Source organism: Dermacentor albipictus, chromosome 3 (genome assembly GCF_038994185.2).
Source record: "Dermacentor albipictus isolate Rhodes 1998 colony chromosome 3, USDA_Dalb.pri_finalv2, whole genome shotgun sequence".
Lineage (NCBI taxonomy): Eukaryota > Metazoa > Arthropoda > Arachnida > Ixodida > Ixodidae > Dermacentor > Dermacentor albipictus.
This window is the reverse complement of record NC_091823.1, coordinates 2,776,089-2,788,999: the sequence shown is the minus strand read 5'-3', so window position 1 is coordinate 2,788,999 and position 12,911 is coordinate 2,776,089. Positions and strand designations below refer to the sequence as shown.

Below are 12,911 nucleotides of genomic sequence, written 5' to 3'. Positions count from 1 at the left end.
TTATCGGGGTGACAGCATAGCGGTTCTAGGTACCCTTACTCGTCTCTCTATGGACGTCGCTGACGAATACCATCCGGGAATCAGTCAAACAAAAGGGCGACTGCGATAGTTTACTGGGGACTATCGGTGGACGAACATGTTGAACAACTTGTAAGAACCTGTGTTGTTTGCCAGTCCCATGAGATGTCTATGGGGCTAACTGCAGCACCTCTGCAGCCCGCAGGTTTTCCAAAAACACCTTGGGAGAAGATTGCTGTCGATATTATTGGACCTTTGAAGAAGCTCCCATTGATTGCCGCTTTGCCGCGATGCTTATATTATCACAGCAAGTGGCCAGAGGTCACTTTTAGAAGACACTATTCTACTGTAATGGTCAAGAACTTGCTGGTAGAATTGTTTTCTTGCGAGGGCTATCCTATGGAGATAGTTTCCGACCAAGGACGACAGTTTGCCTTGGGGGAGTTGGAAGCTTTCCTTCAGAAGTGTGGTATACGTCATTGTTTCTCTTCCGTTTACTATTCACAGGCAAGCGGTCTCGTAGAACGGTCCAACAGAGGCCTGAAGTCCTGCGTGCAGCTGGTAGTATGTTAGGGGCGTGGCATTCGCACTGTCGTCACAGACTATCTAGGCGACTACAGCGGTGCTCCTCCTTCGTTCCACGGCGGGAGCCGCACCCGCCGTCTTGCTGCACAGACGACCCGCCACGCTTGCGACATGACATCGTCAGTCTACTACCGGCTGGTTCTTTTTGTGGAAACCTCGCACAAGGCTACGAAACTCCTGCACCAGGGTGCAAAACAGAAACAAGCTTCTTTGAAGCGGTATACCTACAAACGTCGCAGAGCCCGATAAAGACACTTTACCGTCGGTGACTACGCCTGCCTATGGGGCAAGCCCACGGCAAGATTTCAGATTTCCTCACAGTTTTCGGACCGCAAGGGGATTATTGAACGGCGAGGACAAGCTTCATTTCTTCTGGAAGGCAGACGAATATGAAAAGCTTCGAAGTCTCATGAAATCTACCCAGAAGCCGCGGGAAAGTTGATAACCAACCATTTTAGTCTCCTAAAGTGGACGGTGCCTTGATCCCGACACACATTCTCTACAGGGAAGTGCGTTGCCTGCAGCCGAGCTGCATGTGACATTTCCATATACATCATGGAAATAAGAAACAGCACAAGTGCAAAACTGAACCACAGCGTACGGAGCCATCCTCGCAACACCAAAGCACGACTGCACCGGTACCAGCAGCACGGAAAGGCACTCGACGGAAAAAAGAAACTAGGTTAAGGAATTATGAGCTACGGAAGAGGTAGTGTTTTTTCATTTTAACAGCTGGGAGAATATCGTATAGTGAGAAGTCGGTGAGCGATGTTGAGCGAACTGCGATGAGCGAGGACATCAGAGGACATAAAAGATGTTTATCGGCACATGACGTGTTGGTCTTTGTGAGCTAAGACAACAAGCGCTACCGCTAGGCAGGATGGTAAAGAGAGGATGATCCCTGACGACCCTGACTTGTTTGACAGAATAAATGGGAAATCTACCGTATATTTGCAGCTCTTCTCACGATTTGCAAGACTGCAATCTGGTAACAGAAAACTAGTTCATTAACCAATCATTGTGTCCACAACCAGGAAAGTGAGTTGGGACTGTAATTTATTCCCATGCTCTTGACGTTCCTGTTGACATGAATGGTGGGGGCATATACCCGCAGCGAGGCATTGACCATGAATCGGGCGGCTAAGGGGCCCCTAAAGCAGCTCCGATATTTTTTAAACACTGCAAGTAACCGCGTGCATCAACTGCAAAATGCCGTCACAATCAACGATGCCAAACGCTGCAGCGCTTCGCGCCGCGGGCGCGCCAAAACAAAACAAAAGAAAAGACAGTCCTCTGCTCCTCTTTTGGCCCTTCCGCTATCCCTAACGCTCGTCGTGACGTCACAAGGGTGTATCTAGGAGCAGATGCTGTCGATTGGTCGAACAAGAATCTACGACTTTCGGTTAGTCTGCAAGCAGGTAGGCGCGCTCCCTGCTCTTCCTCCTCATGTTGCTCGCTTGTGCGCACTTACGAATCGGTAACTACGGCCCATAACGCAAGTGCCAAATCGCTCGCGTTCCAGCGCAGCCGTGCCTTGCGGTCTCACTAGCTGCACGAAAAGAGTCCGACCATGTTTCTCTACGGCTAGAAGGCATTCGTGTGCGGAGTATGGCTGCAAGAGCGCCGAATGGAAAAAACGAAATGACGCGACACCGGCTGCCTCATGATGGCGCCCTGCGCAATGCCAGGCTTGAGCGCATTGCAGTTCCGGCAGAATCAAAGCGCAACGGCGATTTACGTGTTTGCGGGTGCCACTTCGGTGCTGCACGCGCACCTGCATTGACGACGCCATTAGCGCGGAACCGGCTAACAGACGGTGGGCGAAAAAAGAAGAACGTGCCCACCCATATCGTCGCCGCGATCTAGGCAAGGCAGCGACGGCGGCTGTTCACCTCCAGCGGAGGCGAGTCACCGTACGAATCCTATATATTGAGGAGCCTTTCTAGACGTGCGCGCAACACCGGGTGCGTAGACGCTTCGCAGGAGCACGGGCCGCCACGCCAGCAACAGCTCGTGGCCGAGATGCGCGGAGTCGCGGTAAGCGGCAGTGAACAGTGTTTTGAAAAGCGCGTTGGCAATGACGCATGTTACGTGACATTTGGAGGAGCACTTGGCGACGATGAGACCAGCCGATGAAGGGAGAGAATGGAAGAGGGAAACGAGCGAGGGCCGCGTTTCGATCATGAAACGCGTGTAACTCCGCTGAATTACGGCACCATTTCCAAATACTTCCGTGGGTACGTGTTCGTTGTAGACTCGTGCACAACTGCAAAACAACGAAATTACGACCGCTGGATGGTTTAGGAGCCCTTAAAATAGACGGATAAACAGAAGAGAATGAAAAAATTTGGAACTTGAAGATATGTGTGTCAGTCAGCTTCGCTTTCTTTTTCGTTTTTTTTTTGCCTGGCGTTGACTGACGCGTGGGACAATGAGACGCGGTATATGCAACCCTTCTTTCACATAGAAAGAAGAGAACTCAGTTCTGTATCGCATTTGATGCAGCCAGTCAGTGCTTGCAACTTGTAGCGCAAAACCTGTTTCAACCACAGTCAGCGGCCGCGCTTATGCCGCAGGCATCAAACCAACTAACTTAGATATGCGAGAAACAGTACTGCGTTACAAAACAGCTACTTTAGTTTATCAAAGACACAATCTTTGGTAAACTAAGATTGCAGCATCAGGCTGTCAAGAATAAAACGCTGTTCACGATTAACATTGCAAAATTTGTACTTACATTCGAATACTTGAATATGATGAATAGCTGGTAAAAAGAATACACCGGCTTCAGCGTGTGGAGAAGGATGCTCATGATGTCCTGGCAGTTTTCAGGGTCTCGATTCCAGTCAATTACATGCTTGGAAAGCATTAGGCCTTCGTGGATTATGTGCCCGGAACAAAACACTGCACGGAAACAAAGTATATATACAAATGAGAGAACAAGGAAAACCGAGGGCCTAGATTTTTATTAATCATCACTATAAAAAGCCAGCAGACAATGAATCCGACGAAAGCATCGGGGAAATTAGCTCTGAAAGAAATGGAAATATTTTATTTAAATAGAACAGATTGCGGACATTTCGGTCCAAGCACATGGTCCATATAATACATACAAACAATAGTGAACAAATCAGGGACGGGCAATTACAAATTTATACAATTTTTAGTCACAGTGTGTGTTTAAAGCGTCGTTTAAATCCGATATTGTTCGCAGAAAAAACGTAAATTTAAACGTATCAGTTCGAGCATAACAGGGTGTGTTAGTGAGTCAGGATTATACTGACTTGTGTGCCGCGTTATTGCAGGCGTTATGTAAGTCGGCGGGTTCATTTCAAGCTTGTTGAGAAGGAGGGAAAAGAATTCATGCCTATGTAGAAAATAAGAAAGGAAAGGGAAATTAAAGTGGACAAAAAGATAACTTTCTCCTTGCGGAAGCCGTACCCACAACCTCCGCATTACGCGTGCGTTGCGCGTTTACACACACACACACACACACACACACACACACACACACACACATATATATATATATATATATATATATATATATATATATATATATATATATATATATATATATATATATATATATATATATGTATATATATATATATATATATATATATATATATATATATATATATATATATATATATATATATGTATATATATATATATTTATATATATATATATAAATATATATATATATATATATATATTTATATATATAATAACTTTCACACGCAAAATAAATGCCAGAAATGCCAGTTTTGTATACGAAGGCATCGTTTCCTTGTTCTAACGACGTGCCCATTGTCTTTAGCTTTATCAAACTTCGTCGAAGGCGAAGACCGGGTAGACACGATTTTGTGAAGCCAACAAAGCCTACATACTACGCTAGGGTACAACATTTTCTTCCATTTGTATCCGGCGAGTAGAGCCATACTGAGTTGCATAGGCGTTGGCCCTACAGAACAGTCACTACCAAAACAACTTAACATGCTTCCATACGCCACTTCTCCATTACTCACCACGGTGCCCATTCCCAGACACATGAATTCATGCCGCCACGTAATCAGAAGAGAAAACAGAAGGACATACTGTCTAAATTGCGTTCAAAACCACATAAACCGCAAACTCCTGTTTACCAATGGAAGCGTCAAGAAGAAGGCCATAGCTGTAAAAAACGCTGCCCGTCACCGTGTGGGCGGCGTTAAATTCGCAAGTTGTGATGGTAGTGTTTCGTTCCGTTAAACCAAATTGAGACCGCAAAAACATTAAGCTCGAGTTCAAATTTTATTTAGAAAGGCATTTTTCTGTCATAGCAAAGATCTGTGGACTGTAGCAAAGCTTTTGGTGTAGTTGTAACATTCTCATCCACTGGTTCACACACACTACCAAAGCTATGCTTTCTATTAGGCAGCACACAACTTGTAAAAACACCGCTGTGTGAACGCTGACCCGAAATGTGACAGACCATATTTCAGCGATGTTCAATTTACTTTCAAATATACAAGTTCTGAGCCCATCCGCAACCTCAGCGACGACAGAATCGCGGAACTAACCGAACACCTCAAGGAGCTTTGGAAAGAAGAAACGGTCCCGGAAGATTGGAAGCAGGCGAAGACAGTTATGAGCCCGAAGCCGCACAAAAAGCTGCAAGTCGACTTCAGTAAAAGACGCGGCATGCGGGAGGGGGAGACACACTGAAGCTGGTCAAAAGCTCAGTAGTCAGCAGAGTAGTGTACAGTCTCCCGTACTACAACTGTATCAAGAGCGAGCTGCAGCAAGCAGACACAATATTGAGAAAAGCGTACAAGGTAGCGCTCCATCTACCCCGAACAGCTTCGACAGAGAAGCTGCTCGCGTTGAGACTGCATAACACCTTTGAAGAGCTGAGAGAAGCCCAACCAATCGCTCAGCTGCACATGCTAAAGCAGACCTCAACGGGCAGAGAGCTTCTCAGAAGATGCGGCTACGGAGGCGCAACTCAAGAAATCCAAATAATGGGACAGATACCGGACGAACACCGCAGTACGCTGAAGGTAGCGCCTATTCCTAAAAACATGGGCCCAAATCTGCACAAGGAACGCAGGGAAGCCAGGGCCAAATACATACAACAAACACTGGCAACCAAGAAAGGCACGGTATACACGGATGCCGCCGTATATACCAAAACACAAGGGCAAACCAAGAACAGAGCTACAGCAACGGTGATTAACTCGAGTTACGAAGAAATGCCCAGTGCGTCAAGCGAGGACTGCATGGTAGTCGAGGGTGAGGAGGCAGCCGTAGCTCTAGAGGCAGGGGAGGGCTACCGAGCCAACAGGTTCCTAACAATACTAACCGACTCGCAAGCAGCATGCCGTAACTACACAAACGGCAATATCAGTCGCAGAGCACTCCGCATACTCTGCTCGAGCGACCCGCAACAGAAAAACTAACAACTACAGCACGTCATAGTATGGGTACCACGGCATACTGGGGTTCAAGGGAACCAAGAGGCCGATAGGATAGCTCGAGGGCACACTACCGGAGCGTCCTACTCACTCGACCTCAAAAAACCCAACCCGGTCCCCCTGAGCTACTCAGAAATCCTAAATTACGATAGGGGGGGTGAGAATGAAGTGCCAACCGCCATGTGAAGAAATAAGCAGACAAGAAGCAGTACAGTGGAGACTACTGCAGACAGGGGCCTTCCTCAATCTAAACACCCTTAGCAAAGCTTACCCCACACAGTACGATGACACATGCCCGTGGTGCGAAGATAAGCCAACGCTCTTCCACGTAACATGGATCTGTCAGAAGAACGATCATGTATCCAGAGTAGATAACACGAGTCCTGAACAGTGGGAGGGGATGCTCTCCCACGAAAACCTAGACATCCAGCGTGGATTGGTCCGGCGAGCTCACTGGACAGCAGTCCTCAGCGGAGCCCTGGACCAGGGGAACCGACCCTGTCTGAAGAAGACGGAAGACGCCATCAGAAGATGGAAGAAGCCGTCTGAAGCCCGTGAAAATTACACAAATTTAGAGCACAATAAATGTTTTTCGTCATCCTCCTCCTCTGAGAAAATGACGTATTGGTTGAATGTAACCCAATTTGTCCTTTATGTTGTGGGTTGAGCTAATAGGTCAACGGTTCCGCGTGACACAGTGTCTTTCTTGACTTGGTTTATCTTAGTAGCGTTCCTTCAACGAATGACTTCAGCTGCGAAATAGGTGATGAAATTTCCCATGACAATGATCCTTTACGCGTTTAGTTAATTATATTATTGCCTTTAATTAATTACAATATGCCGTTTTCATCATCATCCTATACTACGTCCATTGCAGGACGAAGGCCTCTCCCTGCGATCTCCAATTACCCCTGTCCTGCGACAACCGATTCCAACTCGCGCCTTCGAATTTCCTAATTTCATCGCTCGAACTTGTCTTTCACTGTCTTCGACTGCGTTTCCCTTCTCTTGGTACCCATTCTGTAACCCTAATGGTCCGACGGCTATCTAACCGGCGCATTACATGACCTGCCCAGCTCTATTTTTTCTCTTGATGTCAATTAGAATATCGTCTATACCCGTTTGCTCTCTAATCCAAAGTGCTCTCTTTGTGTCTCCTACCGTTATGTCTAGCAATCGTTGCATCGCTCCTTGTGCGGTCCTTAACTTGTTCTCAAGCTTCTTTGTCAGTCTCCAGATCTCTGCCCCATATGTTAGCACTGGTAAAATGCGCTGATTGTACACCTTCCTTTTCAATGACAATGGTAAGCTTCCAGTCAGGAGCTGACAATGTATGCCGTATCCGATCCAACCCATTTTTATTGTTCTATGAATTTCCTTCTCATGATTTCCTTCTCCTTCTCATGAATTTCCTTCTCATTTCCTTCTCTGGCTCCTTTTGATTAGTATACCTAGGTAAACGTACTCCTTCACAGATTTTAGATGCTGGCTGCCGATCTTTAATATTTGCTCTCTTGCCCAGCTATTCATAATAATTTTTGTCTTCTGCATATTAATGTTCAGCCCCGCTCTTGCAGTCTCTCTGTTAAGGTCCTCAATAATTTGTTGTAACTCGTCTGCAGTGTTGCTGAATAGAGCAATGTCATCGGCAAACCAAAAGTTGTTGAGATATTCACCGTTGATCCTTACTCCCAAGATTTCCCAGTTTAATAGCTTGAATACTTCTTCCAAGCACGCAGTGAAAAGCACCGGAGAGATTTTGTCTTCCTTTGTGACCCCCTTCTTTATAGGTATCTTCCTACTTTTCTTGTGTAGAATTAAGGTAGCTGTGGAACTTCTGTAGATATTTTCCAAGGTATTTACGTAAGTGGTCTGTACTCCTTGATTACGTAATGCCTGTATGACTGCTCCTGTCTCTTCTGAATCAAATGCCATTTCGTAATCTATAAAAGCCATATAGAGAGACTTGTACTTTGCGGATTTCTCGATTACCTGAATAATGCCATGGATGTGCTACATTGTAGCGTATCAATCAATCAATCAATCAATCAATCAATCAATCAATCAATCAATCAATCAATCAATCAATCAATCAATCAATCAATCAATCAATCAATCAATCAATCAATCAATCAATCAATCAATCAATCTTTATTTTCGTTCTGTCTATGATACACAAAGAAGGACAGTGACAAAAAGCTGTTTGTCAGAACAGCTTGACTAGGTCACCCCCCATAGAAATATTTCTGAGCGGTAACAGCCCTACCGTAAAATAAATCGAAAATATAAACTTAACAGACAGCCTAGTACTATAGGGCACATACTAAGTAATGTAAATGTAATGGTAATACCGAAAAGTTTAAGCAGTTTTTACAGTCGTCATAAAAATAACTACAAAACAGTTTCTTAGAAAAATGAATATCTGAAATCCTATCAAATTACAAGTATCTAGAATAAATACACAATGTACAGGAAAAATCAATATAGAAATCGACTTGTTACAAACAGTTATATTTCAACCAGAGGAAACAATTCAATACGGTTATGGATTTGATAAACGAGAAAAGATTTGTAATAAAACAAGTGTTAAGTCGTAGAAATCTCAGAGCTATACATCACTGTATATAACTTGCGGATATCCTGTTATGAACAATCCCTTCCTGAAGCCAGCCTGTTCCCTTGGTTGACAAAAGTCCAGTGTTGCCCTTATTCTATTGGACATTATTTTGGTGAATATTTTATATTATACCGGGAGTAAGCTAAAGGGTCTATAGTTTTCATTTCTTTAACGTCTTCCTTTCTGTGGATCAGCATAATGTATGCATTCTTCCAGTTTTCCGGGACCGTTGCCGTCGATAGACACTTTATATAAAGAACCACCAGTTTTCTAATCATTATGTCTCTTTCAACACCTTCATCATCATCATCAGCCTGGTTACGTCCACTGTAGGGAAACGGCCTCTCCCATACTTCTCCAACTACCCCGGTCATGTGCTAATTGTGGCCATGTTGTTCCTGCAAACTTCTTAATCTCATCCGTCCACCTAACTTTCTGCTGCCCCCGTAACCCTTAATGACAATCGGTTATATTCCCTCCGCATTACATGTCCTGCCCATGCCCGTTTCTTTTTCTTGATTTCAACTAAGATGTCATTAACTCGAGTTTGTTCCCTCACCAAATTTTTTCTTCTCTTATTCCTTATCGTTACGCCCATCATTCTTCTTTCCATAGCTCGTTGCGTCGTCCTCAATTTAAGTAGCGCCCTTATCGTAAACCTCCAGGTTTCTGCCCTGTAAGTGAGTACTGCTAAGACACAACATCTATATACTTTTCTCTTGGGCGATAATGCCAACCTGCTGTTATTGATCTCAGAATGTCTGCCAAACGCACCCCGCCCATTCTTAATCTTCTGATTATTTCCCTCTCATGATCCGGATCTGCGGTCACTACCTGCCCTAAGCAGATGTATTCCCTTACCACTTCAAGTGCCTCGCTAGCTATCGTAAACTACTGTTCCCTTCCGAGACTGTTAAACATTAGTTTTCTGCAGATTAATTTTTAGACCCACCCTTCTGCTTTGCCTCGCGCGGTGAGTGAGCATGCATTACAATCGGTCCCCTGAGTTACTAAGCAATGCAATACCATCAGCGAATCGCAAGTTACTAAGGTATTCTCCATTAACTCTTATCCCCAATTCTTCCCAATCCAGGTCTCTGAATACCTCCTGTAAACACGCTGTAGACATGCTATATCTTTGAATAAATCGACTGTTATTCTATCTTCTCCTGCCGCTCTGCCTCGTTTCATGACTTGCAAGGCCCTTCTGGCCTCATCGCTAGTTATAGGAATTTCTGTATTTTGTTCATTACTTTTTTCTAATAGAAGTATACCGATTCCTCTGGGTACTGTACAGGTCAGTATAGAATTCTTCCGCTACCTTTACTACCCCTTCGAGATTGCTGATGATATTGTCCTGCCTATCATTCAGTACATACATCTTGGTTTGTCCTATACCAAGTTTCGTTTTCACTGATTCCAGGCTGCGTCCATTTTTCACAGCTGCTTCAGTCTTTCTCATGTTATAATTTCGAATATGACTTATTTTCGCCATGTTAATCAGTTTTCACAGTTCCGTGAATTCTATCTAATCTGTTGAGTGGGACACTTTCATTTTTGTAGTTTCTTCATTAGGTCCTTTGTTACTTGAGACAGCTTGCCTACTGGTTGCCTTGGTGCCTTGCCTCCGATTTCAATTGCTGCCTCTGAAGCCAGCCTAGTTACGTTTTAATTCATTACCTCTATGTCATCGTCATGTCTCTGTTCTAAGGCTGCATATTTGTTTCATGATTTTGGCTTCTAGCGCGAAGTGAAACACAGACACAGAAAGGAGCAGACAGGACGAGCGCTAACTCTCAACTAAATTTTTATTGAAACGAAGAACATATATATAGGTGATTGCAAAAACCGTAGCATCAGAACATGACAATGTAAAAGCATCAGTTAAACATGTCAGTGGGTATGGAAGTCAAAGAACAAAAATAGGATATTCAAGCAGTCTTTGGGAGCATGAAACCTTCAACAGGACACTCCAGAAGGATGGCCCGGATCCTGAACTCGGAACTCTGGCGGCAGGTCCGTTTCTTCAGGGACAAGCTACTGGTTTTGTGCGGGAAAGCGCCATCTCCGGAAGGCCAACGACGATGTTTTCGAGAATGGATTAAGATCGCAGAGCAGGCCACGGAATTCCTATGGGCCCATGCTCGTCTGTCGTTACCGAAGAAGGATAAGACTACACGGGACCAAGGAAAAGTGCTTGTGCTCGGCGATCAACAACTCCCAGCTAACATCGAAAGCACTCTGCGCAAGGGACCAAAGTTTGCCTGTGAACCTGAACTGTCACCTCCGGAAAAGGTCAGCATGTCTAGATCCATTTCTCGTTGGGTCACTGAAGACTTTCGACCAAGGTGTGTGACTGAATGCGTTGATGTGATCGCGAGGACTGTACCTCAGCCCTGTAAGTCAGACAACCTAACCGGTGTGTCGCGTTTTTTCGTCAAGCACGAGCTTAGGTTGGTTACTGCGGACAAAGAAGGTTTCTTTGTTGTTGTTCCTGAAGAATTGTACGCACAAAAAGCTGAAACCGCTATTGACAAAAACTTTGTTCCAAAAATTGCCAATTTAAAGAAAGTGAAAAAAAACTGCAATTGATTTGCTTGAGAAATTTGGACTGGAGTGCCTCGCGTCGGGAGTTAAACGTTCCAAGGGTCTGCACCTCGAAATATTTTTGAGTGCTAAGACACATAAGCCGGAAGTTCCCTTTCGAGCCATTATTTCTGAAAAAGGAACTTGGCAGTACGCTGTCTCAACCTTTTTGCATAATGTATTGTCTTCAGTTCGTCTTAACGACCCCTTCCTGATAAGACATTCGGAAGAAATTGTGGCCTTTCTAACAGAAAATAATCCAGGTAAATGCTCAGCGATCAGTGTTGATGTTAAAGACCTTTTTTTATTCGCTTCCGCAATCGGAACTACTGTGTAGTGTTAAAGAAGCACTGACGCTCAACAATGATGAGTTCCGGTTTACTCAGGACTGTGGGATGCCTGTGGAATCTTTTTTAGAACTGTTGTTGTTTTACATAAGGAATACTGTTGTAAAATGGGGTAGTTCTGTATATGTACAAAAATCAGGAGTTTGTATTGGTTCTAAAGTTGCGCCTGTTTTGAGTGACATTTACCTAAGTCGCGTTAATAGAAAACTACAAAACAATCTTAAGGAATTGGCCGTGCATGTGTTTAGATACGTAGACGACTATCTGGTGTTTTGTTCTCGCGATAACTATACCAAGAAAGCAACGGATATTTTAAAGGTTTTTAGGGAATGTGGTGGGGGCCTAGGTTTCACGCTAGAAATTATCCAGGGCAACAAATTACAATTTCTAGATCTGTGCTTAACGTTCCAGGATGAGCATGTCTGTTGGCATTATTCGCCTAGGGCCAAGAAGCCACTGCTAGAATTTTCTTCTTGCCATTCTAAACTTGTTAAACAGGGGATAGCTTATTCAACTCTTAGGTCTGCCATTACTAAATCATGTCCGCACAATATGCAACAAAGTTTTTCACAACAGATAGAAAGGCTTGGAAAGGCTAGCTATCCCGTGCATCTATTATCACTAACCTGCGAAAAACTTGTAAAATGGGTTAAAAGCCCTGGTAAGAAACAAGAAAAACAGAAAAAAGATACAAAGTTTGCTGTAGTACCCTACGTACATAGATTATCCCATGGTTTAAGGAATGTGGCCAATAGGTATGACGTGAGTACCGTTTTCTCGGCCCCACGAAAGTTGGCTAACATGTGCCCTTTGATAAATAGGAGACTTGAACAGGAAGGCAATAAGAGAAAAGATGATTGCGGAGTTTAACATGTGTCCCCTTTAGTGCCTTGCAACACGGGCATAGTTTATCAGATTCCACTCGAATGTGGGAAAGCTTACATTGGTCAGAGTGGTAGATGCATTAACATTAGACTAAAAGAACACAAACATTCACTAAACAACCCTAACGCATCACATTTAGCCGCACATTGTTTCGATTGTGGATGCAAACCTTTCTTTAAAGACACAAAAATTCTTTCTAGACACAGATGCCAAACCACGAGGGAAATTATCGAGGCTTTCCACATAAAAAGATTAGGAGACACTTGCGTCAGTCATGCTTCGTTGTCTCTGTTAGATTGCGAATTCCAGTACCTTCGCAGTACGTGTACTAATCTGAAATAATTTTTGTTCTTTGACTTCCATACCCACTGACATGTTTAACTGATGCTTTTACATTGTCATGTTCTGATGCT

At 44.1% G+C, this 12,911-nt stretch overlaps 2 protein-coding genes across 12 annotated transcripts in view; one reads left to right on the top strand and one right to left on the bottom strand.

The window, feature by feature from the left end:
* LOC135919931 (transient-receptor-potential-like protein) overlaps nucleotides 1-12,911 on the top strand; it is a 397,285-nt gene that overhangs the window by 138,912 nt on the left and 245,462 nt on the right. The gene's annotated exons all lie outside the window — the stretch shown is intronic.
* Nucleotides 1-12,911, bottom strand: part of LOC135919933 (proton channel OtopLc-like) — a 153,234-nt gene that overhangs the window by 15,173 nt on the left and 125,150 nt on the right. For all 4 annotated transcript variants that reach the window (XM_065453952.2, XM_065453951.2, XM_065453954.2 and 1 more), the window contains one exon: nucleotides 3,341-3,507. In XM_065453952.2, the coding sequence (XP_065310024.1) occupies nucleotides 3,341-3,507 (167 nt within the window). The remainder of the gene's footprint in view (nucleotides 1-3,340; nucleotides 3,508-12,911) is intronic.